Source organism: Cheilinus undulatus, linkage group 22 (genome assembly GCF_018320785.1).
Source record: "Cheilinus undulatus linkage group 22, ASM1832078v1, whole genome shotgun sequence".
NCBI classification, from domain to species: Eukaryota; Metazoa; Chordata; class Actinopteri; order Labriformes; family Labridae; genus Cheilinus; species Cheilinus undulatus.
Genome location: NC_054886.1, coordinates 9,927,958 through 9,950,241, shown reverse-complemented (window position 1 = coordinate 9,950,241; position 22,284 = coordinate 9,927,958). Strand labels below are relative to the sequence as shown.

Genomic DNA, 22,284 nt, shown 5'->3' with positions numbered 1-22,284 from the left:
TTTCTTATGTTCTGGACAATATTTACTGGAAGCAGTACTGTAAATACTCATTGTCTGTTTTTTATGCTGCTCGATATTTTATGTTTTGAGTTGATTAATATATAAACTTCTAAACTATCACTGTTCTCTGCATTTTCATTTATAATCAAGCAAGTAGACTCATGACACAATTTATGGATTATATCGTTTTCCCAAATTGCAATATTTTTGGGTTATTAAACATTGTTACCAAATCATGCAATGCTAAAAACCCCTGGCATAAAAAAATTATTTCACAACAATTACAGCCTATTACACAAAATCTACAGAAGCAATTCCCGAACTCTTTTACCAGTTCACAGCCCTTGCATGACCATACATTTTCATAAAACCACACTGGGAAGGGGTCTCCAGATGCAGAGTGTTTTCTAAATCACACATTTGCCACTTAACACCAATTTTGCCAAATTTTAACCCGTTTTCATCACTTTTTACCACCAATTTTGCACATTTCACAGTTTTGACAATTTTTTGTTCATTTCAAACCTGTTCCAACACTTTTTTTCTGCCAGTTTTTTTGCTGCTTCTAAAGCAATTTTTGCCACTTTCTGTCTATTGTTGCATCTTTTGACCCATTATTGCCACATTTAACCACTTTTTACACCCATTTTTGCCCCTTTTTAACCACATTGCATTGTTTGTTATGCCTGTTTTGCCAGTTTAACCAATTTCTACCAATTTTTCTGCCTCAGTGAAGCCATTTTTGCCAGTTCCAGTCAATTTTGCTACCCATTTCATTAAATTTTCCACCCATTTTGGCCACTTTTTAGTCTGCTTTTACTCCATTAATATGCACTTTTTTTTAGTTTTTTGCCACTTTTATCTCATTTTTGCCAGTTTAACCCAATCACAATCCCAATTCACTACCTTTTCCACAACTTTTTGCCATTTTAATCCATTTTAATTCTGTTTTTAAGAAAAAGGATTTACATTTTTAAGAAAGGCTATTTACTTTCTTTTATTCTTTTGTGCTGTAGTATTTGTTTATTTGAAAAAAGTCATTATCCAATGTAAAATATGGATATCACAGCTTATTTTGCTGACCTCCATGGCTCCCATTTCTGCTGGGCCCCAGAAAGCTCTCCCATTTATCCCCTCTTATGAGCAGCCTTGTTTGAACATGACTATTCTTAACTTTGCATGGCTGTGTTCAACCACCTTCAGGTACTGTGGGGGTCTCAAGACTCTGGCACTCTTATTCTCAGTCACTGGCTGAAAAGGTTGAGAACCCCTGTCTTAGAGGGCAAGGAGCCTTCCCAGTACTGAACACCAGAGAGAAGCTGATAGTCCTAGTTGCCATCTCCATGTTTTAGCCAGTTTATTCTATATTTTCTTTATTTCTGACTGGGCCTTTTATGGTTTTAATGATTTAATAGTGTTTATGTGCTGGAGAAAGGTCCAATGGACAACAACATACAGTTTAATATCTCTTTGGTTGTCGTGATGTAAACGTGTTTAAAGGGCTGTAGCTCAGCGTAGTGGTCAGTGTTTGCTGCTGCTGCTGCTGTTCTACAATCTTTTTGCCCTTTAGGTGTACAGAATTGAAAGCTCTGAATTTAGCATTTGGACTTTAAAACTGTGAAACTAGAGCCAAGGTTTAAAAATACTGAAATTCTCATTCATGTATTCTAATTAAATGAAAAGTGTCAGCCCTATTTTCAGCTCCAGGATTATTCCTGATGCCATGCTATTGACAGATCTTTGATTTGAACCGTTTCCTGCTGAGGAAATGAGCCGACCTTGAAGTCAAACACAGTATTTTTAAATCTTTCTGAGCTGATTTGTTGTGATCAGGCTTCACGGTGCTGCTGAACTTCTCAAATAGTTATTTTCTATATTTCTCCTTACATAAAAGATGTGGAGGCTTTTCAATCCTTCCTGCATGACTGATGTCCTCTGCAGTGATTTTACAGCTTTTTTTATTTCACACCCTCCCTGCGGACCCTCCTCAGTGACCCCTAAAAAGCCTGCACAGAAGCTCACCCATCCACAGAAAGTGACATTTCCAGGTAGGTCTGATGAAATCTACATGTGTGCTGCAGATTACTCTGATGGCTTGATTAACTGGACCTTAGAGTCTGAATAAAACCGTGAAAAGCTGATGATTTGAAGCGTCATTAATGTGTGCTTGTGTTTGAGTCCAAACCTCCTGAATGATTCCCTTTTTTCTCTCCGACTTCAGCTGAACACACTCACCTGCTCCCACACGCTCCAGCTGGAATTTATGAAGGTAAACTGAAGGTAAACCTGCAGCATCTTTAAAGGTTAAAGCACAGAGCATGCTGGATCAGATCAGGGCATCTGCACGCCACTTCCTCCTTGTTTTCAGATGCTGATTCTCTTCTTTTGTTGATTTAAAAAAATCTGGTGTTTTTCTCAATTTATCACCAAAAATTCAGTTGAAGAACAATGGAGGACTGTTGATTTTTACTGATACTGATGCTCTTTAATGATCAGTTACTTTTGACATCATAAATGATAATATACTATTGTTAAGTTGTTTAACTGGCTGCTTAAAGAACCAGTTAATCTATTTTATACTGCTAAGAAAACAAATATCTCAAAAACACTTTTCCTCAACAAAACCTGTATTTAATTTTGCTAGAAATCTGTTTTCACGCTAACAAAGGTTTTTTTTTGTCCTATTATATTGACCATGATTGAAAATTAATAAGAGTAAAACATCCAAAGGGGTTAATACTTTTGTATAGGAGGTGTAATTTTGTCTTTCTTGTGTATTTTCAGGCAGCTGCAGACACTCTGATCACATGTACAGTTGTTTAAAGCAAAAGCAGATGAGCAGGCAAGCAGACAAACATGTTCAAAGTTCAACGTTTTAATAATTTCTTTACAGCAGGCGGAAAAAAACCTTTACATATAGATTTATATAAACTCAACAATAATAATAATACAAGAGTATCATATAAATATAAAATACAAAGAGCTTGTCTGTTCAGCTAACATGTTAAAGACTATAAACGTGGGTCTAAACCAGTGAACGAGTGTCCAGTTTCACTTTTAAAATACTCCTCTGAATCCAACAGTAGAAATTTAATATCAACAGCAGGCTAATAAAAAAGGAGGGCTTTTTTTTTTTTTTTTTACAGTGGACATTCTGACCAAGGACCGCAGCAGAAAACGGGCGAGTGCTGTACACGGTGATGGATACAAGGTGGTTTTAGAGTCTGAGGCCACAGAAAGGTCAATATTTGAAGTAAACGTGAGATTAAATAATCAAGCTTTAGCCTGTCAGAAGTTTCAGAACTCTAGTTTTCATGTAAACTTATCTTGTATTTAATTATCAGATAAACTGAAGAAGTATTTTTCAAAGTAAACCATTTCATGTCAGTGAAGGAGGCTCGTGTTAGACCGCATAGAAAAGAACAGATAAGTGTAGTGATACATTTATGTGGGCGCCATCTTGGAGGGGTATTTCACCTCAAAATTATTCTAAGGATGTTTCTTACATTAGTAAGATGTGCCCCGCCAAGAAGAAGAAAAATTGAATCCACAGGCACCTTCCTGGTCAGTGTGGTTTATAGCCCCCAGCATTTTAATTTGAAATGAAAAGTCCAAAATCAAGAAACAAGCTGTTTCCAATCAGTTCATATTAAACTGGGAATTAAAAAAACATGTCTTTAACTCACATTAGTGAGATACAAGAAGCTAGCTGGCTGAATGCTGAAGTAGTTTTTTAGCTTATCAAAGGCTTCGAGTCAAGTTAAACAACCTGATCGACTAAATTTGGACGTATATTTTGCTAAGCAGGTACTTTTTTTAACTCCAGCTCACAGAAACTCACTAGTTTAATGTCACAGCATTTATTTGTTTTTTTTGTTTTTTTGTTTTTTTTGGAAGCAGCTCACTTGTAACTACAACCGTGTTTTAGGACCACTGTAACATGACATGTGACATTTCTGTAAACTGGATCTATTCAGAAGAAAACACCCTGACAACAGAAATGACTTTGATCCAACCAGGGTTTTCAGTTTTGTTACTCAAAACGTACAACTTTCAACTCCAACATTCTGGGTTTGGTTTCTTGCAATGGTCAAAAAAATGTCAACTTTTTTCCTCAAAATTAATAGATTCTCTTTTGTTTTTATTTTTTAGAGTGGACCTAATAAAAAAAACCCTGTTCAGAAATTAAATCAGCATTTCTATAAAACAAAGCTGTGGACTTTTCTTACCAAATTTATGCATAGAAGTTAATATTTCATTAGTTTGAGCTAAAGTAATCACTCCAGCTCAAGTCTGTTTTAAAGAATTGGATGGACAAATTTATCATACTAAACATGAAGTTTTGCATCATTTTTTAAACTTCTGTCAGCTATCTTAAGGGCATAGTTCGATTTTAAATGTTCGTGAGGCCTCAGAAAGAACAGGAAAAGAATATTTTATAATTTTGATGCTTTAGCAGCAGATTTCCTCAAATATGACCGCGGTATTTGCTCTTACCCCCTCCATCAGTCAGATGATGGGGATCGTTTCATCTCAGACCTTCTGTGAGTGCAGGAAACAGCAGAGGCCTTTAAACGCTCAGGTAAAGGTGTTTAGGCCTCCAGGTAATTGATTCTCAGCCAATCAAAGAAAAGGGGCAAGTTTTAAAGGATCAATGTTATTTTAACTCTAAATAATTGAATATTGATTTCATCTAATTCAACAGTGAGAGATTTAAAGGAGAGTAAAGCCTCTGCTGTTTCACCACTAAACTTTAAATCATTGAAAATAAATAAAAACAATAATTTAATAACATGTTTACATTTATACAAACAGCCAGTCAGAGCGACCACCATAAAAAAACAGACTCACACAGACAGACTGGACCTCCTGCAGGAGTTTTTTTGTACCATCAGTTTGAAGCCTGCAGAAGGATCGATGCAGCCACATCGCCCCCCGCTGCTCACACTTAGCATAGCAGGCGTTAAAATAAAAGCCAGTGGTCTATAAAGGTTCAGTGAGAGGAGGCACTGTATCATTGATCTCACTGTCACAACATCCAGGACCCTTTTTCACCAAACATCGTCTCAACAACAAGGCGAAAAATCACATTCACAGTTCAGGTTCATGGTTCTCCTGCAGCGTCCCTCCCCAGAATACACAACAGAGTTTAAGGATGGAGGATGTAGAGCTGCTCTGGATACAGAAATAAACTAATAGATCCTGAGCAGGGCAAAAGAACCACAGACCCAGTCATCAGGGGTTTAAAGGATCATTCTCACTATTTTAAAGTCTTCTAGGATGCTTCTTTAGCCAACAGTTTGACATATCATCAAACAATATTCACTTTAAAGATGCAATATGCTGGTTTTTCTCCTGAAATGTTGAAATTAACTGAGCAATGACAGAATGCTTTGCAAATAGCTTGTGGCAAGAACAAGGATGGCCACTTCTAACTGCTTTTCTCACCCATTTTGTAAAATTCATCCATGAAAAAAAAATGTCAGTGTAGTAAAAAACACCTTAAGGAGGGCGGTTTTTGTTGTAGAGAGTCCTTGATTCAGAACAGGAAGGAAGCAGCAGAGCTCTGCGACCCCTCCTTGATAACTACAGTAATGTTCCGGCATTTTTGCACACATCACTTGTGTTGGGGGGCCATTAGGGGCCATGTGCAGCTTTGACATTGTCACTGCCTGGAGCTTGCATGTACACAGCCTGTCTAAACTGCCCAAATGCTTTTGGAAAAACAAATTTTGCCAACATGCTTCTTGCCCTTTCTCTCACTTTCCAAAAGTTGCCAGCAAACACTTGCACATTTTCTAAATTGCTCAAATACTTGGGCAACATTTTTTTAAACTGGGTGGAACTGACAAGGAGCAGAGAAAACCACCAGTTTCACACTTTTTCAACCGATGAGGAGCGGAGTAACTACACTTACTGTTTTTATTTTCCTCAAATTGCACGGCTATATTGACAACCTTCAGAAAAGCAGGCTTTACTGGCAGAGAAAACAATAACTGTCATTGCAAGTTCCACCAATTTTTCCAAAAGTTGCTAACAAGCAAGGATGCAACAGTCACTGTTTATGATTCTAAAAATTGCAACTTAACTCCTGCACACAACCTGATTTATACAACTGAGTTGGCAACTTTAGGAAAAGTGGGTAAAAGTGGATAGGAGTGAAAAAACTCTGTCTTCAACAGTTTTACACTTTGTCCAAATGTTGCTAACTTATGTTTTTTTTTTTTTTTTTAATTATCCAAAATGCCTGCAGACTCCTGCAAATTGTTAATTGTGCAACCATGTTGGCAACTTTGAAAAAAGCAGATTTAACTGCCAGAGAAAACAAGAAGTGCCACCCACTCACTCCTTGCCAGTTCCACATAGGTTGCCAAAACTTGCAAGGAGGCAACAGTTGCTGTTTTTTAATCATAAGAATTGCAGCTAAACTCCTGCACACAATCTGATTGGTACAAACAAGTTGGCAACTTTTAGAATAGTGGGTAGAAGTGGTGAGGAGTTAGAGAAACCCTTTGTCTTTCATGCTCTTTTTCCTTTCATTGCTAACTGTTGGGGAGCAAAATGGCAGGGTTAAATGTTTTTAAAGACCAAAACTGCCTCAGATTCCTGCACACTGTAAATTGCACAACTATGTTGGCAACTTTTGGAAAAGCAGGAAGAACTGGCAAGAAAAACATTGCCAGCTCACTCCTTGCCATTTTTAATTCCAAATGCTGCAAACCTGAACATCATCATGCATTGGCTAGACTTTTTTAAGTTTCGAAATAGCAGCCAGAGTTGTCCACTGCCGAAATTGCACAAATACACTGGCAGCTTTTACAGAATTGTGGTTGAACTGGTTAGAAATATGAAACACCCTCATTCCTCACAGTTCAAGCCACCTCTGCAAATGTTGCCAACACACAGAAGCGGGTTGGGAACACTGAATATTAATCATTGCTTGTACACCACAGCACACTGTCCAACTTTCTCCTTGCCAAATCCAACAACTTCTCCAAAAGTTGCCAAAAAGCAAAGCTCACAATGGTGACTTTTTTTGTTTAGTTTTCAAAAATTGTAGCAAAATGCCTGCACTTCCTTTAAACAGCACAACTTGACTAGCAACTTTTGGAAGTGACGAGTAGCTTGGAAAAACCCTTGATGGCTCCTCACTGTTTCAGCCATTTCTGCAAATGTTGCCAACATGTGATGAGTGAGTTGAAAATAGACTCCTGCAGCTTTGTTGGCAACTTTTGGAAATGCAGGTGCAACTGGCAAATAAAACAAATGTTGCAATCTCTCTCCTTGCTGGTTCCTACCACTTCTTCAAATATTGCCAACAAGCGAAGGGCAAGCTGGAAACCAGGTAGAACTGTCAAGGATTGAGGCTTTTAACAAATACCAAAGTCAGGAACGACAAGGGCCTTTTAAGTGGATTCTTCAGGACTCCTCAATCCTGATTCTACACGACTGTCTTGCCCAAATTCTCTCCCATCTTCTTTCTAGTTTGACATCCTGACCCGATATCAACGACATGCATCCAGACACTGACCAATAGAAGAGCTTTTCTCCCTAAACACCAACGTTAAACGTATCTTTGTACCTTCATTTCCCAGAGTGACAGCAGACCAACCTTTCCAAACTTCAGTATGCCACGGCCCAATCTGAAACCTACAAAACCTCCCAGCTAAACTTCATTCAACCATATGTGAGCCTCAGAGTATTTACCTCCAGATTTTTTAATGCCAAAACTTAGTTTTCAGAGTCACAAAATACAGGATCAGGCATCCCCAAAGGCACCTGTTATATTTTCTTCAGCTGTAGTTGCGCTGAGTGTTTTCTGAGAAGTTAAAAGCTGCCAAACTTCTCCACACTCAGACAATGAGGGCCTGTTTGACAATCATAATTAGCTCTGAAAGAGACCAGACTAGCCTTTTCTTTTTTTTTTTTACCTGTGATTGTAGAGGACTTTGTGTTCTTTAAGTGGCAAAAGTTTCAGGAAAGCAGAAGTGATTTTGTACCGTTATTACCAGACAAAAAGGGAAAATTATGTTTAATTTTTAAGGATATTTTCATCCTTGTTTATGACTCTTTTGCACTGCCCATTTTCCTCTTAATCAATCAGACTCTTTCCTCCCAGTCCAGAGCAGCTCTACCTCCAGTATAGAAAACTCAGTCTTCTCCAAACGTGCTGTGCGTTTCAGAGTGAAGGCTAAACTAGTCTAAGGCATTTTTCTGTTTTAGTCCGTCAGGGTCTTGTTTGAATCCGTCTGAGTGAACAGCTGCTCTGTGCTTTAGTGTTTCTGTTTCTAGAAGGTGCTTCCATCCGCTTTACAGCTGTTGACAGACACAGAGCGGCGTCTGAGAGGACGGCCAGGACTTAGGGCTGGGCAATAAATAAGATGTGTTGATAAATTTTCAAACCAGATAAAGGGTAAGACAATATTGTAAATATGGATAATGTTGATGTGTCCTGCAGGACTAATGTTCAGTAAAACAATAGTGGTTCTTCCTGTAAACTACTAAGCTTATTGATGATCCATTTAAAATGCTTAGTATTCATGGAAAAGTATTTATTTTATTTAAGGCGCCTTTAGTTTGGTAAAAATCAAATGGAATCAACACCTATTTGATACCACAACAACATAAAAAGAAGTCCTAGTCACCCTTACTGGGTAATTTATTGTTTCTAATTAACAAAAGCACAGCCATACGTCTAAACACTGTCTTAATTGCACAAACACATTGGCAACATTTGGAAAAGTAGTTGGACCTGGCAAGTAGCGAGGGTTTTCCTGAGTTCTTGCCAGTCCCACCAACTTTTCCAAATGTCACTAACAGACAGGAAGAAATTTGGCAACTTTTATTGTTTCCAATTTCCCAAAATTGAAGGCAAACTTCTGCACACAACTCTTGAAAGAAGAAGGTGCAACTGGAAAGCAAAATATGTCACCAATTGCTCCTTGACTTTCCAGCTGTGAAAGGTAGGTAACATTTTTTACTTTTGATTCCCAGCAAACACTTGAACATTTTCTAAATCGCACAAATATGTGGGCAAAATTTGGTAAATTTGATGGAAGTGGCAAGAAGTGGGGAAAACCAGCCATCTTTACCAGTTCCACTCACTTTTTTAGAGTTGCCAAAGGTGAGGAGGGGATGGAAATGCCAAAGAGTGAGGGTTTCCCTCGCTCCACACCATGTCCACTCACTATCCCAAATGCTGTCACTGTGTTTGTGCACTTAGACAATGTTTTCTCTCTTTTAGGTAAAATGACCAGAGACCTTTAGGGTTCCTGTTTTATTTGATCCAACAATCTTTAAAACAATGGAGAGTTATTTTAATGATCAGGGAGTTAAAGGTAGAGAACATTTTCACAGCCTCTATGAATGAAGTGTTGCCAACGATTGTGTAAAATAATATGTAAGAGTTTATCTTCTATTTTTATTTATTAATAATAACTATTATCAGTTTCTAGGACTTTTATTTTTGTTGCTGTGGTATCAAACAGGTTCAAGCATGGTTAGATTTTACTAGAATCATATCAAAGTTTAAATTCTAGTATAGTAGCGACCATTAGCTCTTTACTTCCATGTATATGACATATATCACCATTCAGATAAACGAATACCCAGATCTGTTTTAGGTCCATATCGCCCAGCCCCAGCGCCTCCATATCTGTTCATTAGTGTGTATCGTAGTGCTGTTCGTTGTAGTGTTGTGTTGTTGTGTAGCTGTGTGTCCTTTAGGTGAGCAGGTAGCAGTAGAGGACGTAGAGCAGAGCCATGGCGGCACAGTAGAAGAAGAGGAAATCTGTGGACAGCAGCGAAGAAGACGACGAGGAGGACGATGAAGGTGAGGAGTGGCAGGGGGAGCATTCCTCTGCTGTCTCCCCCCTCTCCTCCCCCACGACCAGCAGAGCCGCCACGCAGCGCAACACAGCGGGCAGCTTACACAGAAGCACATCAGAGCACACACAAACGTCCGTCTGGACACACGGGAGGAGAACAGAGGGCGTTAGAGACACCGGACGAGAAGAGAGACAGAGCAGAGGGTTGGATTGAGTCAAAGACTGAGTATACTTTATAAATATAATAAATACGTGGTTTCATTTAGTCTTTAAATCAGCCCAAACCTCACAGGAATTACTCGCAACAAAACTTGGCTTAAAGCAATAAAGATCTACTTTCTTTTAAACCATTAAATGTTAACTAGAAATAACCTAGTTTGTTTAAAGGAGAGAATCAGGATGGATTTGTACCTCAGGGACTCCCAGCTTTCGACAAGCAGCAATGAAGTTCTCCACGTTGAGTCGACTCTTTGCTGCGCTCAGCTTTGGCTGCAGGAAAACAAAACAGAGTGTGGCAATGACATGAAAAGGCGTACAGCTGCAACGCTCCTGAAAATATCCAACTATTGTAGAATTTATTTAAAACAAGAGTAAACAGTCAGTAGAAATGCTGGTAGGACTGACCACTGCTGGAGAGGGAATGTGGATGATCGAGACGGAGCGGGGTCTGATGTGGTTGACCAGCTGACAGAGGATAGTGCCGTTGGACAACGCCTCACCCAGATCATCCTGGAGGGTGATCTTCAGCCGAGACTCCAGAGTCTACAGGAGGGAGAAAGACTTCAGAATAATGCTCCTGACGGTGTTTAAAAGCTCCTTTATTGAAATTTACTCCCCAGGATGAAGATTCACACCAAGGATTTATGTATATGTGGAAAAGGATGCAAATTTAAACTGTAAGCATCTTATATCTCCTATAAACTGAGCGAGGCAGGTCATACGGAATAAATTAATATACATGAGACTGTTAGAGCAATGGAGATTAAAAGAAATGTAAAGAATCGTTGCATAATCATCTTCAACAATAAGTCTCCTCACTGTGTATAAAGATAAATCCAAGGTAAAGCTCCAAACTTTAACAAGTAAAAAGAGTATATAAATGTGTATTTAAAATGTGTATCTGTAGTGTTTACCTTGCGTAGTTGTGTGATGTCCAATCTCTCCTCTTTAGGTGATCTCAGCAGTGTGCGAGACTCACATCTGCCCGACTCTCCCAGAGTAAACACTGAACGGGACAGACATGACATCAAAATGATGCATTAAGTGTTTTTTTTCTTGTCTTATTTGATCTAAAGGTGTTGAATTTACAACTGCATCTCAATAAATTAGAATACTGTAGAAAAGTTAATTTATTTCCATTTACTGTGAGCCACCTGTGTATGTTTTTGTTGTGTTTTTACCTGCAGGTTTGACATTGCTGCGGGACGAAGTTCGAAACAGGAAGCTGTTTGGTTTCTGGGCCTGACCCGGTGGAGGAGACGTCTTTGGGGAGGATGGGACATCTGAAATAAAAAATCAGAATTATCGTAAACCTTACGTAATAACACTCACAGAACTGTTTTAGTGGTCTGAATTTATTTGACATATTTCCTCCTTTCTCTGTGGATAAATTTTTGATAAGGGCGAGTTTCATGAAACTCTTTCAGGGCGTAATCACACAGGGCAATCTGTACAGAGCCAAAGCATGTTTGACCCCCATTTGTTTGACTAGTATGAGAGCTCTGAACCATTATCAGGGTTCCTTCACACTTAGGAATCAAGTCGAAGGCTCTAAGACCTGAACTGGGAAAAATTAATACCATACTTCATGCACCAAGGGGTCAAAAATGAAAGGCATGTGAAATTTCTCAGTACTCTGTACAGAGTTTAATTATCAGGTTTAATCCACTGTCAATGAAAATGTATGAAGCCGAGATTTTTTTGGTCTTGAACACCCATGTGATTATTTTTTTTTGCATGTTAAATGCCTCTTTTCTATCAAGAGTCGGCATAGTGATATTTAGCATGATGATTTTGTTGCTCATGCATGAGCATAAATATGCAACATGGATGTGAAACACACACACAAAAAATTTGTATCTCTCATTTGTATATTGAACAAAAACTCACTAGATATCTGTATTTTGAGTAAACTGGAGCTTTTAAACTCACTTGGAGGCCATCATGTTTTGGTCCGCACTGGTAGTGTGACGTTATTTGGCCAGAGCGCTCCTTGGCTGTGTCTATGCATTAACCGTCCCTTTCAGACTGTCAGCATGTTTTGCTGCTTGCAGCGGCAGCGTTTATCAGCACCGTCACAGCTTTCATACCAGTGGTTGAGTTTGCTGCCCTGCTGTCAAAGCTCTGTCATTCTTCCTAAGTTTTACTTCAGTAAACCTCCCTACAAGTGACTTGATTCAGTGTTTAGTGAGGTAGTAACAGGAGCTTTTCAAAATAAAAGCATAATGTGCAAATGAAGGGAGTTTCTTAAAGAAATGCTAAAGTGGGCTTTTACTTTGAAAAGCACAAACAAGAAGCGTTTTCATACTGTGTTTACCTTTACCTGCAACATTTTGAACCATGTGGAAACAGAAAGCTTCATAAATAGTAGAGGTTTGTAGAGCAACTATATTAAATGGATGTATTTTAGCTTTCTGGTTCATCAAGAAACAGATTTCAAACATATTCTTGAATGTAAATATTTGCTACAAAGTAAAAATGGCTCTGTATTTATCATTTTCCTGTCTATTTTGATCGGTCATGGTGCACAGAAAAAACATACAAGACCTCAAATCTCAAAATTCTCCATGCATGAGACATACAGCCCTCACTCTAGCTGCCAGTGTATAACAGCTAGTTAAGATATAGTAGTCTGAGGAGCGCTGTGGCTAAGTGACATCCCACTATCAGAGCAGACCAAAACATGGCAGCCTCCTGGTGAGTTTATAAGCTCAAATTTACTCCAAATACAGATATCAAGTGGCTTCTTTTGTTCAGTATACTTATAAAAGATACAAATATCTATCCATTAAGGTGAATTTGTCTGATCATGCAGGGTTCCTCTTAAAAACTATCCAGACATGTTAGAGAGTTTTATCTGACCAAAACAACTTTAAAAAAGCCACAAAGTCAGTAAAAGCTGCAGTCGTTCGAATGCACCAGAACTAAGAGGCAGCACTTTTATGTGAATGACAGGAGCCGGTTCCAAATTGAGAGCTGATCCTCAACCCCTACCCTATTTTTGATGCTATTTAATCAACAGAATTCAGGTTTGATCGCATCTCCAACCTTTTTCACCACAGGCCTCCACACACTGAGGACTAACGCATAATACTAGAACATTTATATTCTACGGGGGGGAAGGTAACTAATTATATTAACCATTTTACTGTAACTGAGTAGCTTTTGGTGTGCTTGGACTGTTTTGGGACATTTTTAAAATACTAATTTTCCATTTCACAGAGCACTTGGTGCAAATACACCTTATATTAGTTTTTCCCTGTGTTTTTTTTCTTTTTGTAAGTATTGCTTAAAATCGTCTGGTATTTTTTTTAACACTTTATTGCCTTTATTTGTGTATTAACAGGCCATTAACATCACAAAGGAAAAGAGAGACATCTTGAGATTAGGCTTCAATCATTCTGTATCAATAACACTGTCTGAAGATAGAGCATATATGCTATTCACAGAGGTAACTTGCTTCCAAAGTTGTAAACAAATAAATTAAAAAAAAAAACATACACCTATATAAATCAAATAATGATGTTAACAATCCAAATAAAATTTGACTGATAAGGGTACAAGCATTTTAACCAAGATACTCATTAACTGGTGTCTATTGTCTCAAAACAGGGGCATTTTTAGTTCTAACTGGGCAGTCAGGTATTCCAACGTGTAAACATGCTAACCTTCTGCAACCATTGGGCAATCGTGGGAGGGTTAGGCTTCATCCAGTTAATAGTAATCATATTCCTTGCAATAAATTGTCTGGTATTTAAGTAACAAATAAATGAAAGTTTGTTGTCTTTAAGTGAGATGTAGACAAACAAACGTGTGGCACCTGTTCTGCTACTGGAGCGATGTAGAAAAGAAGGATGAGGGGTGGTCATCTGATCAGCACTCTGAAGGAAAAGAAAAAAACAAAATTCAGATTTATTTAAGAGTAAAACCACCTAAACTAGCTTTCTACTCTCTTCACACAAAGAGGAATACTCACTGCACATCTCTGCCTCAGACCGGTGTGTGAGTTGCTGTTCTCTGGAGAGCCACCACTAGGGGGAGACAAACACCACAACATTCACTTCACCAGGACAACACTGCACACTAAAAAGTTCTTTTTTAATTCAATATTCACTGAAGAAATGCATAAGTGAATGGAGAACAGTGCAGTTATGTAAATGTATGCATTTCAGTTGCTTTATTTCATGATTTAACTCACGCTGATAAACTTCCTGTGGTGTTCACATAACTTCCTGCTTTGGTGATTGGCTTCAATGAGCTGCAGAATCAAGAGAAAGTGTTAAGTAGAGGGAAAACAGCCTTAGATAGTGGGCTACAGTTTTCTTTTCTTTAAAAAGAGCGGGGTTATTCAGAAAAACGTAGGTATTGACCTGCTCTTTTCTTTCTGCTGCTGCTGCAGACGCTCTCTCTCCTGCCAGATTGAAAGGCTGCCCGGCCTCCTCCGCTCCTCCAGCGATGGGCTGGAGGGGGAGAGGGGGGAGGACGAGGATGACGATGATGAAGGGGGGCCAACATCCACATGGAGGCTAGACCTGAAAAGCCAAAAAGAATTAACATTTTTAATCATATTCCCAGTTTTGCCATGACTGAAACGGCCTAATTGTCATGAGCCTCATAGCTCATAAAGAGAAAAAGCCTCTTTCTAAGGTTTTACTGCCTCTAGGATTCAGATACAACCACATATCATTGTTTGATTTCATTATTTAACATCAAACTCAAGATGGATTCAGGTTCTGCAAACTAACACTAGAGTTAAAGACTAAAACAGCAGTATGAATTTAATCCACTGCTGTTATTGCATCTTTAGAATGCCTGCTGATGTTTGCAGGATAATTTCATCATTTACATATTAAAGTCTGTTTAGAAAACATGCTTCTAGTTTCCGATTTAAGCCACTGGGCTCTATTTTTAGCCGTCCCAGAGGAAGTGTCGGAAGTAAAGAGTTCAAACATCCGTTAGCAGAAACTTCAACATGACTACAAAGAGGGCAATGCAGGTTTCTGTAACAGCAGACGAACGTCTCTGTCAGCTATCTGATCTGAAACATGTAGAGCATTTGTACCTTAATGTGTAGTTTGAGTGGTGCATGTTTTTGCCGTTTTGGAGCAGCTCCAGCAGACTGATTCAGACAGCAGATATGGGACAATAGTTGGTGGTTTCATCTCCAGATAAATGACTGTCCTCTAAAAATGTTTTTGGTCACTGACATGCTCAGATGTTATCCTATTGGGCTGTCTAAACCTCACATTAAGCCGGATTCATGCATCTTTATCACAGCAGCACTGTAGCCTAAGCAGTAGACCCTGAACCTTGCACAGAGGCCTTTGCTCAAAATCGATCTGCACCTCTCAAAAAATGAAACTTTGCATTGAAACGATGCCGTTACCCCATGTGATTGGTCGACTGGGTAGCCCTGGTGGCTGCAAGTCTCTGAATGTCTACAGACATATTGTGTGAACTCTGCTGTGAGATAAATGACCGCAGACGGAGATACAGGTCAAATCTCCTGGCTGACATCTGAAAACATCAGAGGTGTATTTCCTCTTCCATGTTTCTCCATCCTCTGCCTCAGCTGATTCAGCAGCCATAGTTATATGTTGTCTGACAGGGGTGTAGCTAGAGATTTTCGGCCCCCAGAAAAATATTACACAGGGCCCCCCTTAACTGGCTAGCCAAGCAACAAATGGGTCATTTTTACAAATATCTATACATTTTAATGTATTTTTTAACAGTAATTTCCCTATTTATGAGCAGTATTTTAACTATGGTTAAATCAAATTTACTTGCATTATTTTGCAGCACTGGACTATACCATTTGGACATTTTTAAGGGAGGAGCAGGCCCCCCCCTCAGTATTGTATCTGACCCTATTTGATAAAAATTTCAGTCTATTGAGCGACTCATTTAGTCACTTTTGATTCAATAATTACTAAGAAAAAAGAAATAAAAACACACTTTTGACTGCAGGCTTCTCAGGGGCCCCTCCTTACTATGGGCCAGGGTAACCAGCAACCTTATCCCCCTGTGCAACGCCCACGTTCTCTGATGTCTCTTACACTAGCGGCCCATACATCGTCTCTGTGGCTGTAGTTCAGTATTCCTACATGCTGTATGGCTTGAGGTCGTTGATGATAAGAGTTTTTCATGTGCAAACATACTTTTAAGGAGAAGCTGATAAACTTTTTAGCGATTCTAGACAAGCTGGTTCCTTTAGTTGGCAATGGGACCTAGCTCCAGACTAAAAAATGTTTTTCTTTTGTCCATTTCTCTTTGTTTTTAATATTGAAAAAAGCAGAGCCAAAAATGGAGGCACAAAGAGCTGACTGGTTATGTTTACGTCCCATTTGCAGAGACTTTCTCGTTCAAATACAGTCCGTGGCTCCTTTACTGCATCTTATTCCCCTCTCCTAGACTGACAACATAATACATGATATAAAGCTGGACTTAAGGCCAGATTTACCTGCTCTGACTACCAGGGAGGCGTGTCCAAATAACCCTCAATGTGTGGTGTCCATACCATTATTTTGCCATTATTTTGCTGCTCCCAGTTGTGTTAGAGCCTCCCTGACTTGAATTGCACATATAAAACATGTTTAATATTAACAGTGAAGGTATCCTAAGCCCCACTGCACAGACAGAAATAAAGCCATGTTTGTGGTTTACTTGCAGAACACAGCAGATCACGTCAGTAAGCAGGGTGGTCTTTAAAAGTGTGGGAGCACTTTTCAGCGCAGACCTAAGCAAATGAGGAGGATGATAGTCCTGCAGAAAGTAAAGCCAGTTTTATGAGTGCATGCTATTCCCAGCAGCAGTCAGAGTTGTTTCAGTTTAACTTGATGCTCACTAGCTATGTTTACATGGACCATTTGTAATTGGAATAAATGTCTGATCTGAATTTTACAACAAAGGGGAAGAAGAATATCTTATTCTATGGCAAAATTTCGGTAGATTTGACCGGTGGGACAACGCTGCGCATGTCAGAGCAGTCTTATTCAGATTAAATATATGATGCATGAGCATGCACATCTGGATCAGATCTTATCTTTTAGCATCCATGTGAACAGAGAAGTTTAAATCTCTGATCAGAATTCATTCAATCAGACTGCGAAAAAATGTTTATGCAGCCGCAGCTAATGATGACATACTTTGAACTTATGCAAGAACTGATGAATGTTTTTGCACCAGTGATGTTTGAGGTGTGTTGACACTGAGCATTAAGGATTACCACTTGGTATTTAAATGCAAAGTGTAAAACATGGCAAAAAAAGCCCTCTTTTTGCTAAAGATTGTGCATTCAGAGTAGTCTGGTTTGTACTTTGACTTTACTAGTTTTTGTTTTCACACTCCCTCTAACGTGCTATTCTTAAATGATACATAAAACTCAGACAGATGCCGTTTTCTCACTTTGCTGTGATACATGAAGGACTGAGTGTACCAGTGAGTTGTAGATAAAAGCAGTGAGAAGAATCAAACCAGCAGAGTTCTCAGTTCACAGAGTGACTGTAATAATGAGAAGTTCACTCTGTTGACTTTTCCCAGCTCTTCAAATAACTCAGCATGACCTCCAACAACCAGGAAGGAAACTAAGTGATAAACCCCTCATCTGTCTCTGTCTCTGAGTATTTTTACAGCGTGTTTTTTTACAGGACTGACCTGTATGCTGATGAGTCCGGCATTTGGGCTGATGAAGAGCTCTCCTTCTGCTCCTGGAAATCAATGACACAATCAATAAGTTCCTGTTCTGAGTCCAAACATGAGGTCAAATGTTGAGCAACAAAAGAGGAAACGATGAGTACCAGAGGAGGAGCTGAGAGAGAAGCAGGAGGCGTCGGCGTCTCCTCCTCCTCTTCCTCCGTCACGCTGCTGTCGATGAAGTCTACGTGCTCGGCCTCGCCGTTCACTGAAAAACAAACGTACACTTTGAGATTGGAGCAGAAACATAAAAAAAACCTGTCTGATTGGCTCCTTCCTCACCTTTGTTAGCCTCCAGAGGAGATCCGTCCTCCTCGTCCTCCTCCTCCAGGTTCCTCTGATCTCTGCTGACCTCAGCCAGACGCAGCGAGCGCTCTGAGAAGTCGTCTGCTGACTGGACACAGAAAACCACAAAGTTATTGATCTGTCATTGATTGGAAACATGAATGATAGGCAGGCTCTTAATGTGTTTATTTTGTATTTTTTGATAAAAAAATTACTTTTCTGTATTAAAGTATGATCAAACTCAAAATTAACCAGTCAGATTTCCTTCAATTAAAAAAGACGTAATTTATAAAATTTTAAGACGAGACCAAAAAATAAACAAATTTTGAACCTAGTAGCATTGGTGTTGCTTAGGTTTCATGTGGGCAGGTCTCAGAGGTGGCTGATGTGGCCCTGAATTGGGTTGGATCAGGTCCCCTTCCCTCCTCTCAAACCCCTTTCAGGCCATACTTAAGGTTAGTCAAAGATGTCCTGTCAGACATGGCAACCATATTTTTCCTCTGACTTTTTGCTCATTTTTCTTTTATTAACTTCAAATTAAGTTCTGTTGGTGCTGACCCACTACACAAATTTATGAAACTCGCTGCCTAGGTGGCTTTTCTTGAATGAATAAGTCATAAAAAGAACTGAACTCCAAGCAGTTCATTTACATATCAATATAATGTTTTTGTATGTTTTGAAATGAGGGAGAAAAGCTGTTATTAAGTGCCGTTGCCAGCCTGTTTCACTCTGCAGTCACAGAGTGAAAAAGTTAATTGGGGAACAAGTGAGGGAGGCAGGGCACAGCTCACACAGGTGAAGAAAAACAAGCAGAAAATTCAGCCGATCATTGGTTCAAATGCCGCTCAGTTTACCAGTGAAGTATGTGAACAACACTGCAGACTGTAGTCTCTATTAAAAGACTGATGACCACCAAAAAGTTCTGTGATGTCTGTGCATCTGCTCCTCAACCTCACTACTCCGATTATCATAAATAGGCTGCCTCTGTAACAAATGCTCTCATCTGAACAGACTGCTGTCATTAAAACAAAAGAAATGAGTAATAACTTGAATTTAACAGCCAAATTACTAAAATGTTGGTCCAACTTGAGCTCAGGCCCATAAATTGAGCATATACAGTAGCGTTAATTCATGCAATTCATGTACTGTAATGGAAATAATCTGATATCACAGGACCATGCTTAGGCTAATTATGCATATGGCGCCATATTTAAACTGCTTTAGCTGGCTACGCTTTGCTGCTCCCTGTGAAAATGCTTTTTGCAACACGCCTCCACCCCAGCTCTTCTTTAACCCTGCTTCTGACTTAATCAAGGACATTGTGCTATCATTGATGCCTGCTCTGCTCTGGGTTTTTGCACTTCTCTCTCTGTCTTAGGCTTTAATAAAAAGCTGCAAATCATGTTTCTAGACAAAGTGACTGAACTACACTTAACAGAAAGGGGCGAGTTTAGAGAACAAGTGCATTGGCTCAGGCAGAGTTGGGCTGGAATGTTTGGAATAATGTACTTACAAGCAATATTGATAATAATATAGGCATAAATTATGCCAGACAACAGATATGTACTCAGATTGGGAGGTTTGTATTGGACTTTTCCTTAGGGATAGATGCGAGTATTGCTTTGAAAGGTTACGAAAGACCAAATGAGAACAGCCAAAGCAAAAACGAAAGGCTTCAGGAAGGCAGACAACAAAATAATAGTTGAAATATGACAAATTCAACAGACGACATGCACCTTTTACACAGTTCAATAGTATTTTAAAGTTCTAATACAGTTTAACCAACAGGAATATGTACGCATGTGTTAGTTTACCTCGTTTCCAGACCAGCGTTTGCTGCCGCTGTCCACACTGTTGAATCCGGAGTCCAGACCGCCAAACGGACCTGAGAACAGCTCCTGGTCTGACAGACTAGAGGGAGACATAAAGAGGAAGCATTAAAGCAAACTGCACTGACTGCTACACAGAAGTTCACTGGTTTAAAGGACAATTGCTCATGTTTTTATCCTCCAAGAGCATCTCTGTCATCTCCACGTGTACCCTCTGTTTAGTAAGATGGACACTCAGTCATTCGAGGGATTCTTCCTAAAAATAATAAACTGCCTGAAGTCTGCCTTAAAGTTCTCTCTATGTTTTCGTTCTATTTTTCTTCCTTCTACTTCTCCCCCTCCCTCCCTCTGTTCAGTCCCCCCCTCCCCAGCTCACCAGCTGTTGAAGCCTGTGGGCCTCAGGTGTCTCTCCAGCTCCTCCGTGCTCCTCTTGCACGCCTCCATATTGAGGAACTTGAAGATGTGGTATTTGCCCTTGGAGCAGATCTGTGCAGGGGGCATCTGGAGGGGGTTGTTGTCCAGAGAGATGCTCTGAAGATGCCGCAGATGGCGGTAACACAGGGGCACGTGGGAAATGCGGTTACAGGAGACATCAAGCCGTACGAGGGGGAGCTCGGATATTTCTGGAAGGTAAAAAGAGAGTACACTTTATTAAGGTGCCATTTAAGCCTCAACTTGTCTTGTAAATGCATACAAGTGGGCTTTAGTTTGAATTAACAATAGTTAAACGGCCAATCTCTTGTCATGACTCAGCTACGTTTCATTCAGAGAAAGAACAGTCTGCTGTTTGTCTGTTTAATCTTGTTTTTATGAAGTCCCTCCATTAACATTTCTTTCTAATGAGCTGCAGAATAAAGCATTCATGGTTTAAGATCCATTAAAGCTGCAGAGAAGTCAACAGATCAATAATTCTGTATATAAACAATCAATAACTCACAATAATGATACAATTACCATCCACTCTGTACCGCCATACTGTCTATTATCACGGATACAATGAATATCTGATTACAGCAGATGAAGTGCAGAATCATCCATCAGATCTGAGGGTTTCAGGGTTATTTAGGTTCATTTCAGAGAGCTGAGTAACACTAAACAGGAACATTATGAGAAGTGGTCAGATTTAAAGCACAGGAAAAGGGAAAGTTATACTATGAGAGAGCAGGCCTTTGAAGTATTCATTAGTCCAAGATCAAGGATGAAGCACATCATATTGGATTATACCGTTTTGTTAATTATATAATATCTTGTCCTGTCTTAGCCATGTTGATTTGTGTCGTGTCTTATCAGATTGTGTAGTCTTATAAAGTAATGTCCTGTCATGTCATACTGTGTTGTGAAATTTCCTGATACGTCTTATTGTGTCCTACTGTCTTTTTGTGTTGTACAGAGGGTATACACTGATGTCACTTTGAGCCAATGATATGCCTGCTCAGTAGGGCAAAACATTCTGAAATACTGGAATGGATGAAAATGAGAAGAAAACAGACTAGTTTGGACTACTGTAGCTTTTAGTTTGGATGTAGTTATAATATAGCAGCAGCTCTATCAGAACTGAACCACATTTCTTCATCAAAACAAGAGCAAAGAGCCACACTGAAAGCTTCTCTTGGCAGATAACATGTTTTTACATCTCCTGACTGACTTCAGCATGAGTTTTATACCATTAGGCTCCACCATTGGAAAACTATTATAGCATTGTTTTTATAGAGCCCACGTTACTTACTGGATCTGTGCATGTCTACTATCTAATTCTGTCTTGTTTCTTTGATTATCCCGTCATGAATGTGACAGACAGAGGGTTTGTCCAATCACCTTCAAAGACTGTTTTAAAAAGCCCTGCCCTTCTTAAACACTTTCTATGGGAGGTTTCCTCAATGAATGTGAAATAAATCCGTGGCATGGAGATATGAAACAGTTTATCTGGCATGTCAGTATATGTATGACGTGCTACTTGGTTGCTTTATTTCATGAATAATACATTAAAAAAAATAACTTCAGTGTTTGACCAAATAGGCTCCACAAAGGTGGGGGCCTTTCTATGTGGAGTTTGCATGTTCTCCCTGTGCATGTTTGGGTTTTCTCTGGGTACTCCGGTCTTCTCCCCAGACCAAAAACATGCTCGTTAGGTTGATAAGTGGCTCTAAATTGGCCATAGGTATGAGTGTGAGCTAGTGGTGTGCGGTAAACCAGTATTAGTACCATCACCAGTAAAATTTTTTGCCACAGGATGTATTTTTACAACATCTCCATAACCGGTTTAAATGCCTGCTTTCTGCTGTGATGCACATGTGAGGCATATCCGCCCCACAGCTGGCGGAGCAAGTCCTTTGTGGTGGACATCTCAGGCTGAGTCCAGGTTTAGCATGTTTACCTCTAGCATTACGTGTAGCAAGATAACTAACCGACTTCACCCACTCTTGCCGTTGTAA

General features: G+C 39.4%; 1 protein-coding gene across 2 annotated transcripts in view; it reads right to left on the bottom strand.

Moving 5' to 3' along the window:
• The window catches only part of lrch4 (leucine-rich repeats and calponin homology (CH) domain containing 4), a 74,273-nt gene that overhangs the window by 3,445 nt on the left and 48,544 nt on the right, over nucleotides 1-22,284 (bottom strand). The window contains exons 5-18 of one of the 2 annotated variants that reach the window (XM_041779601.1): nucleotides 20,229-20,475; nucleotides 19,838-19,934; nucleotides 18,021-18,132; nucleotides 17,843-17,946; nucleotides 17,700-17,752; nucleotides 14,417-14,578; nucleotides 14,245-14,304; nucleotides 14,023-14,077; nucleotides 13,867-13,927; nucleotides 11,228-11,329; nucleotides 10,961-11,052; nucleotides 10,452-10,589; nucleotides 10,239-10,316; nucleotides 561-9,965 (exon numbers count right to left, since the gene is read on the bottom strand). In XM_041779601.1, coding sequence (XP_041635535.1) covers nucleotides 9,723-9,965; nucleotides 10,239-10,316; nucleotides 10,452-10,589; nucleotides 10,961-11,052; nucleotides 11,228-11,329; nucleotides 13,867-13,927; nucleotides 14,023-14,077; nucleotides 14,245-14,304; nucleotides 14,417-14,578; nucleotides 17,700-17,752; nucleotides 17,843-17,946; nucleotides 18,021-18,132; nucleotides 19,838-19,934; nucleotides 20,229-20,475 — 1,604 coding nt within the window. In that variant the 3' untranslated portion in view covers nucleotides 561-9,722. Of the gene's footprint in view, nucleotides 1-560; nucleotides 9,966-10,238; nucleotides 10,317-10,451; nucleotides 10,590-10,960; nucleotides 11,053-11,227; nucleotides 11,330-13,866; nucleotides 13,928-14,022; nucleotides 14,078-14,244; nucleotides 14,305-14,416; nucleotides 14,579-17,699; nucleotides 17,753-17,842; nucleotides 17,947-18,020; nucleotides 18,133-19,837; nucleotides 19,935-20,228; nucleotides 20,476-22,284 lie in introns of those variants that run through there. The other variant, XM_041779602.1, reaches the window with a different exon arrangement.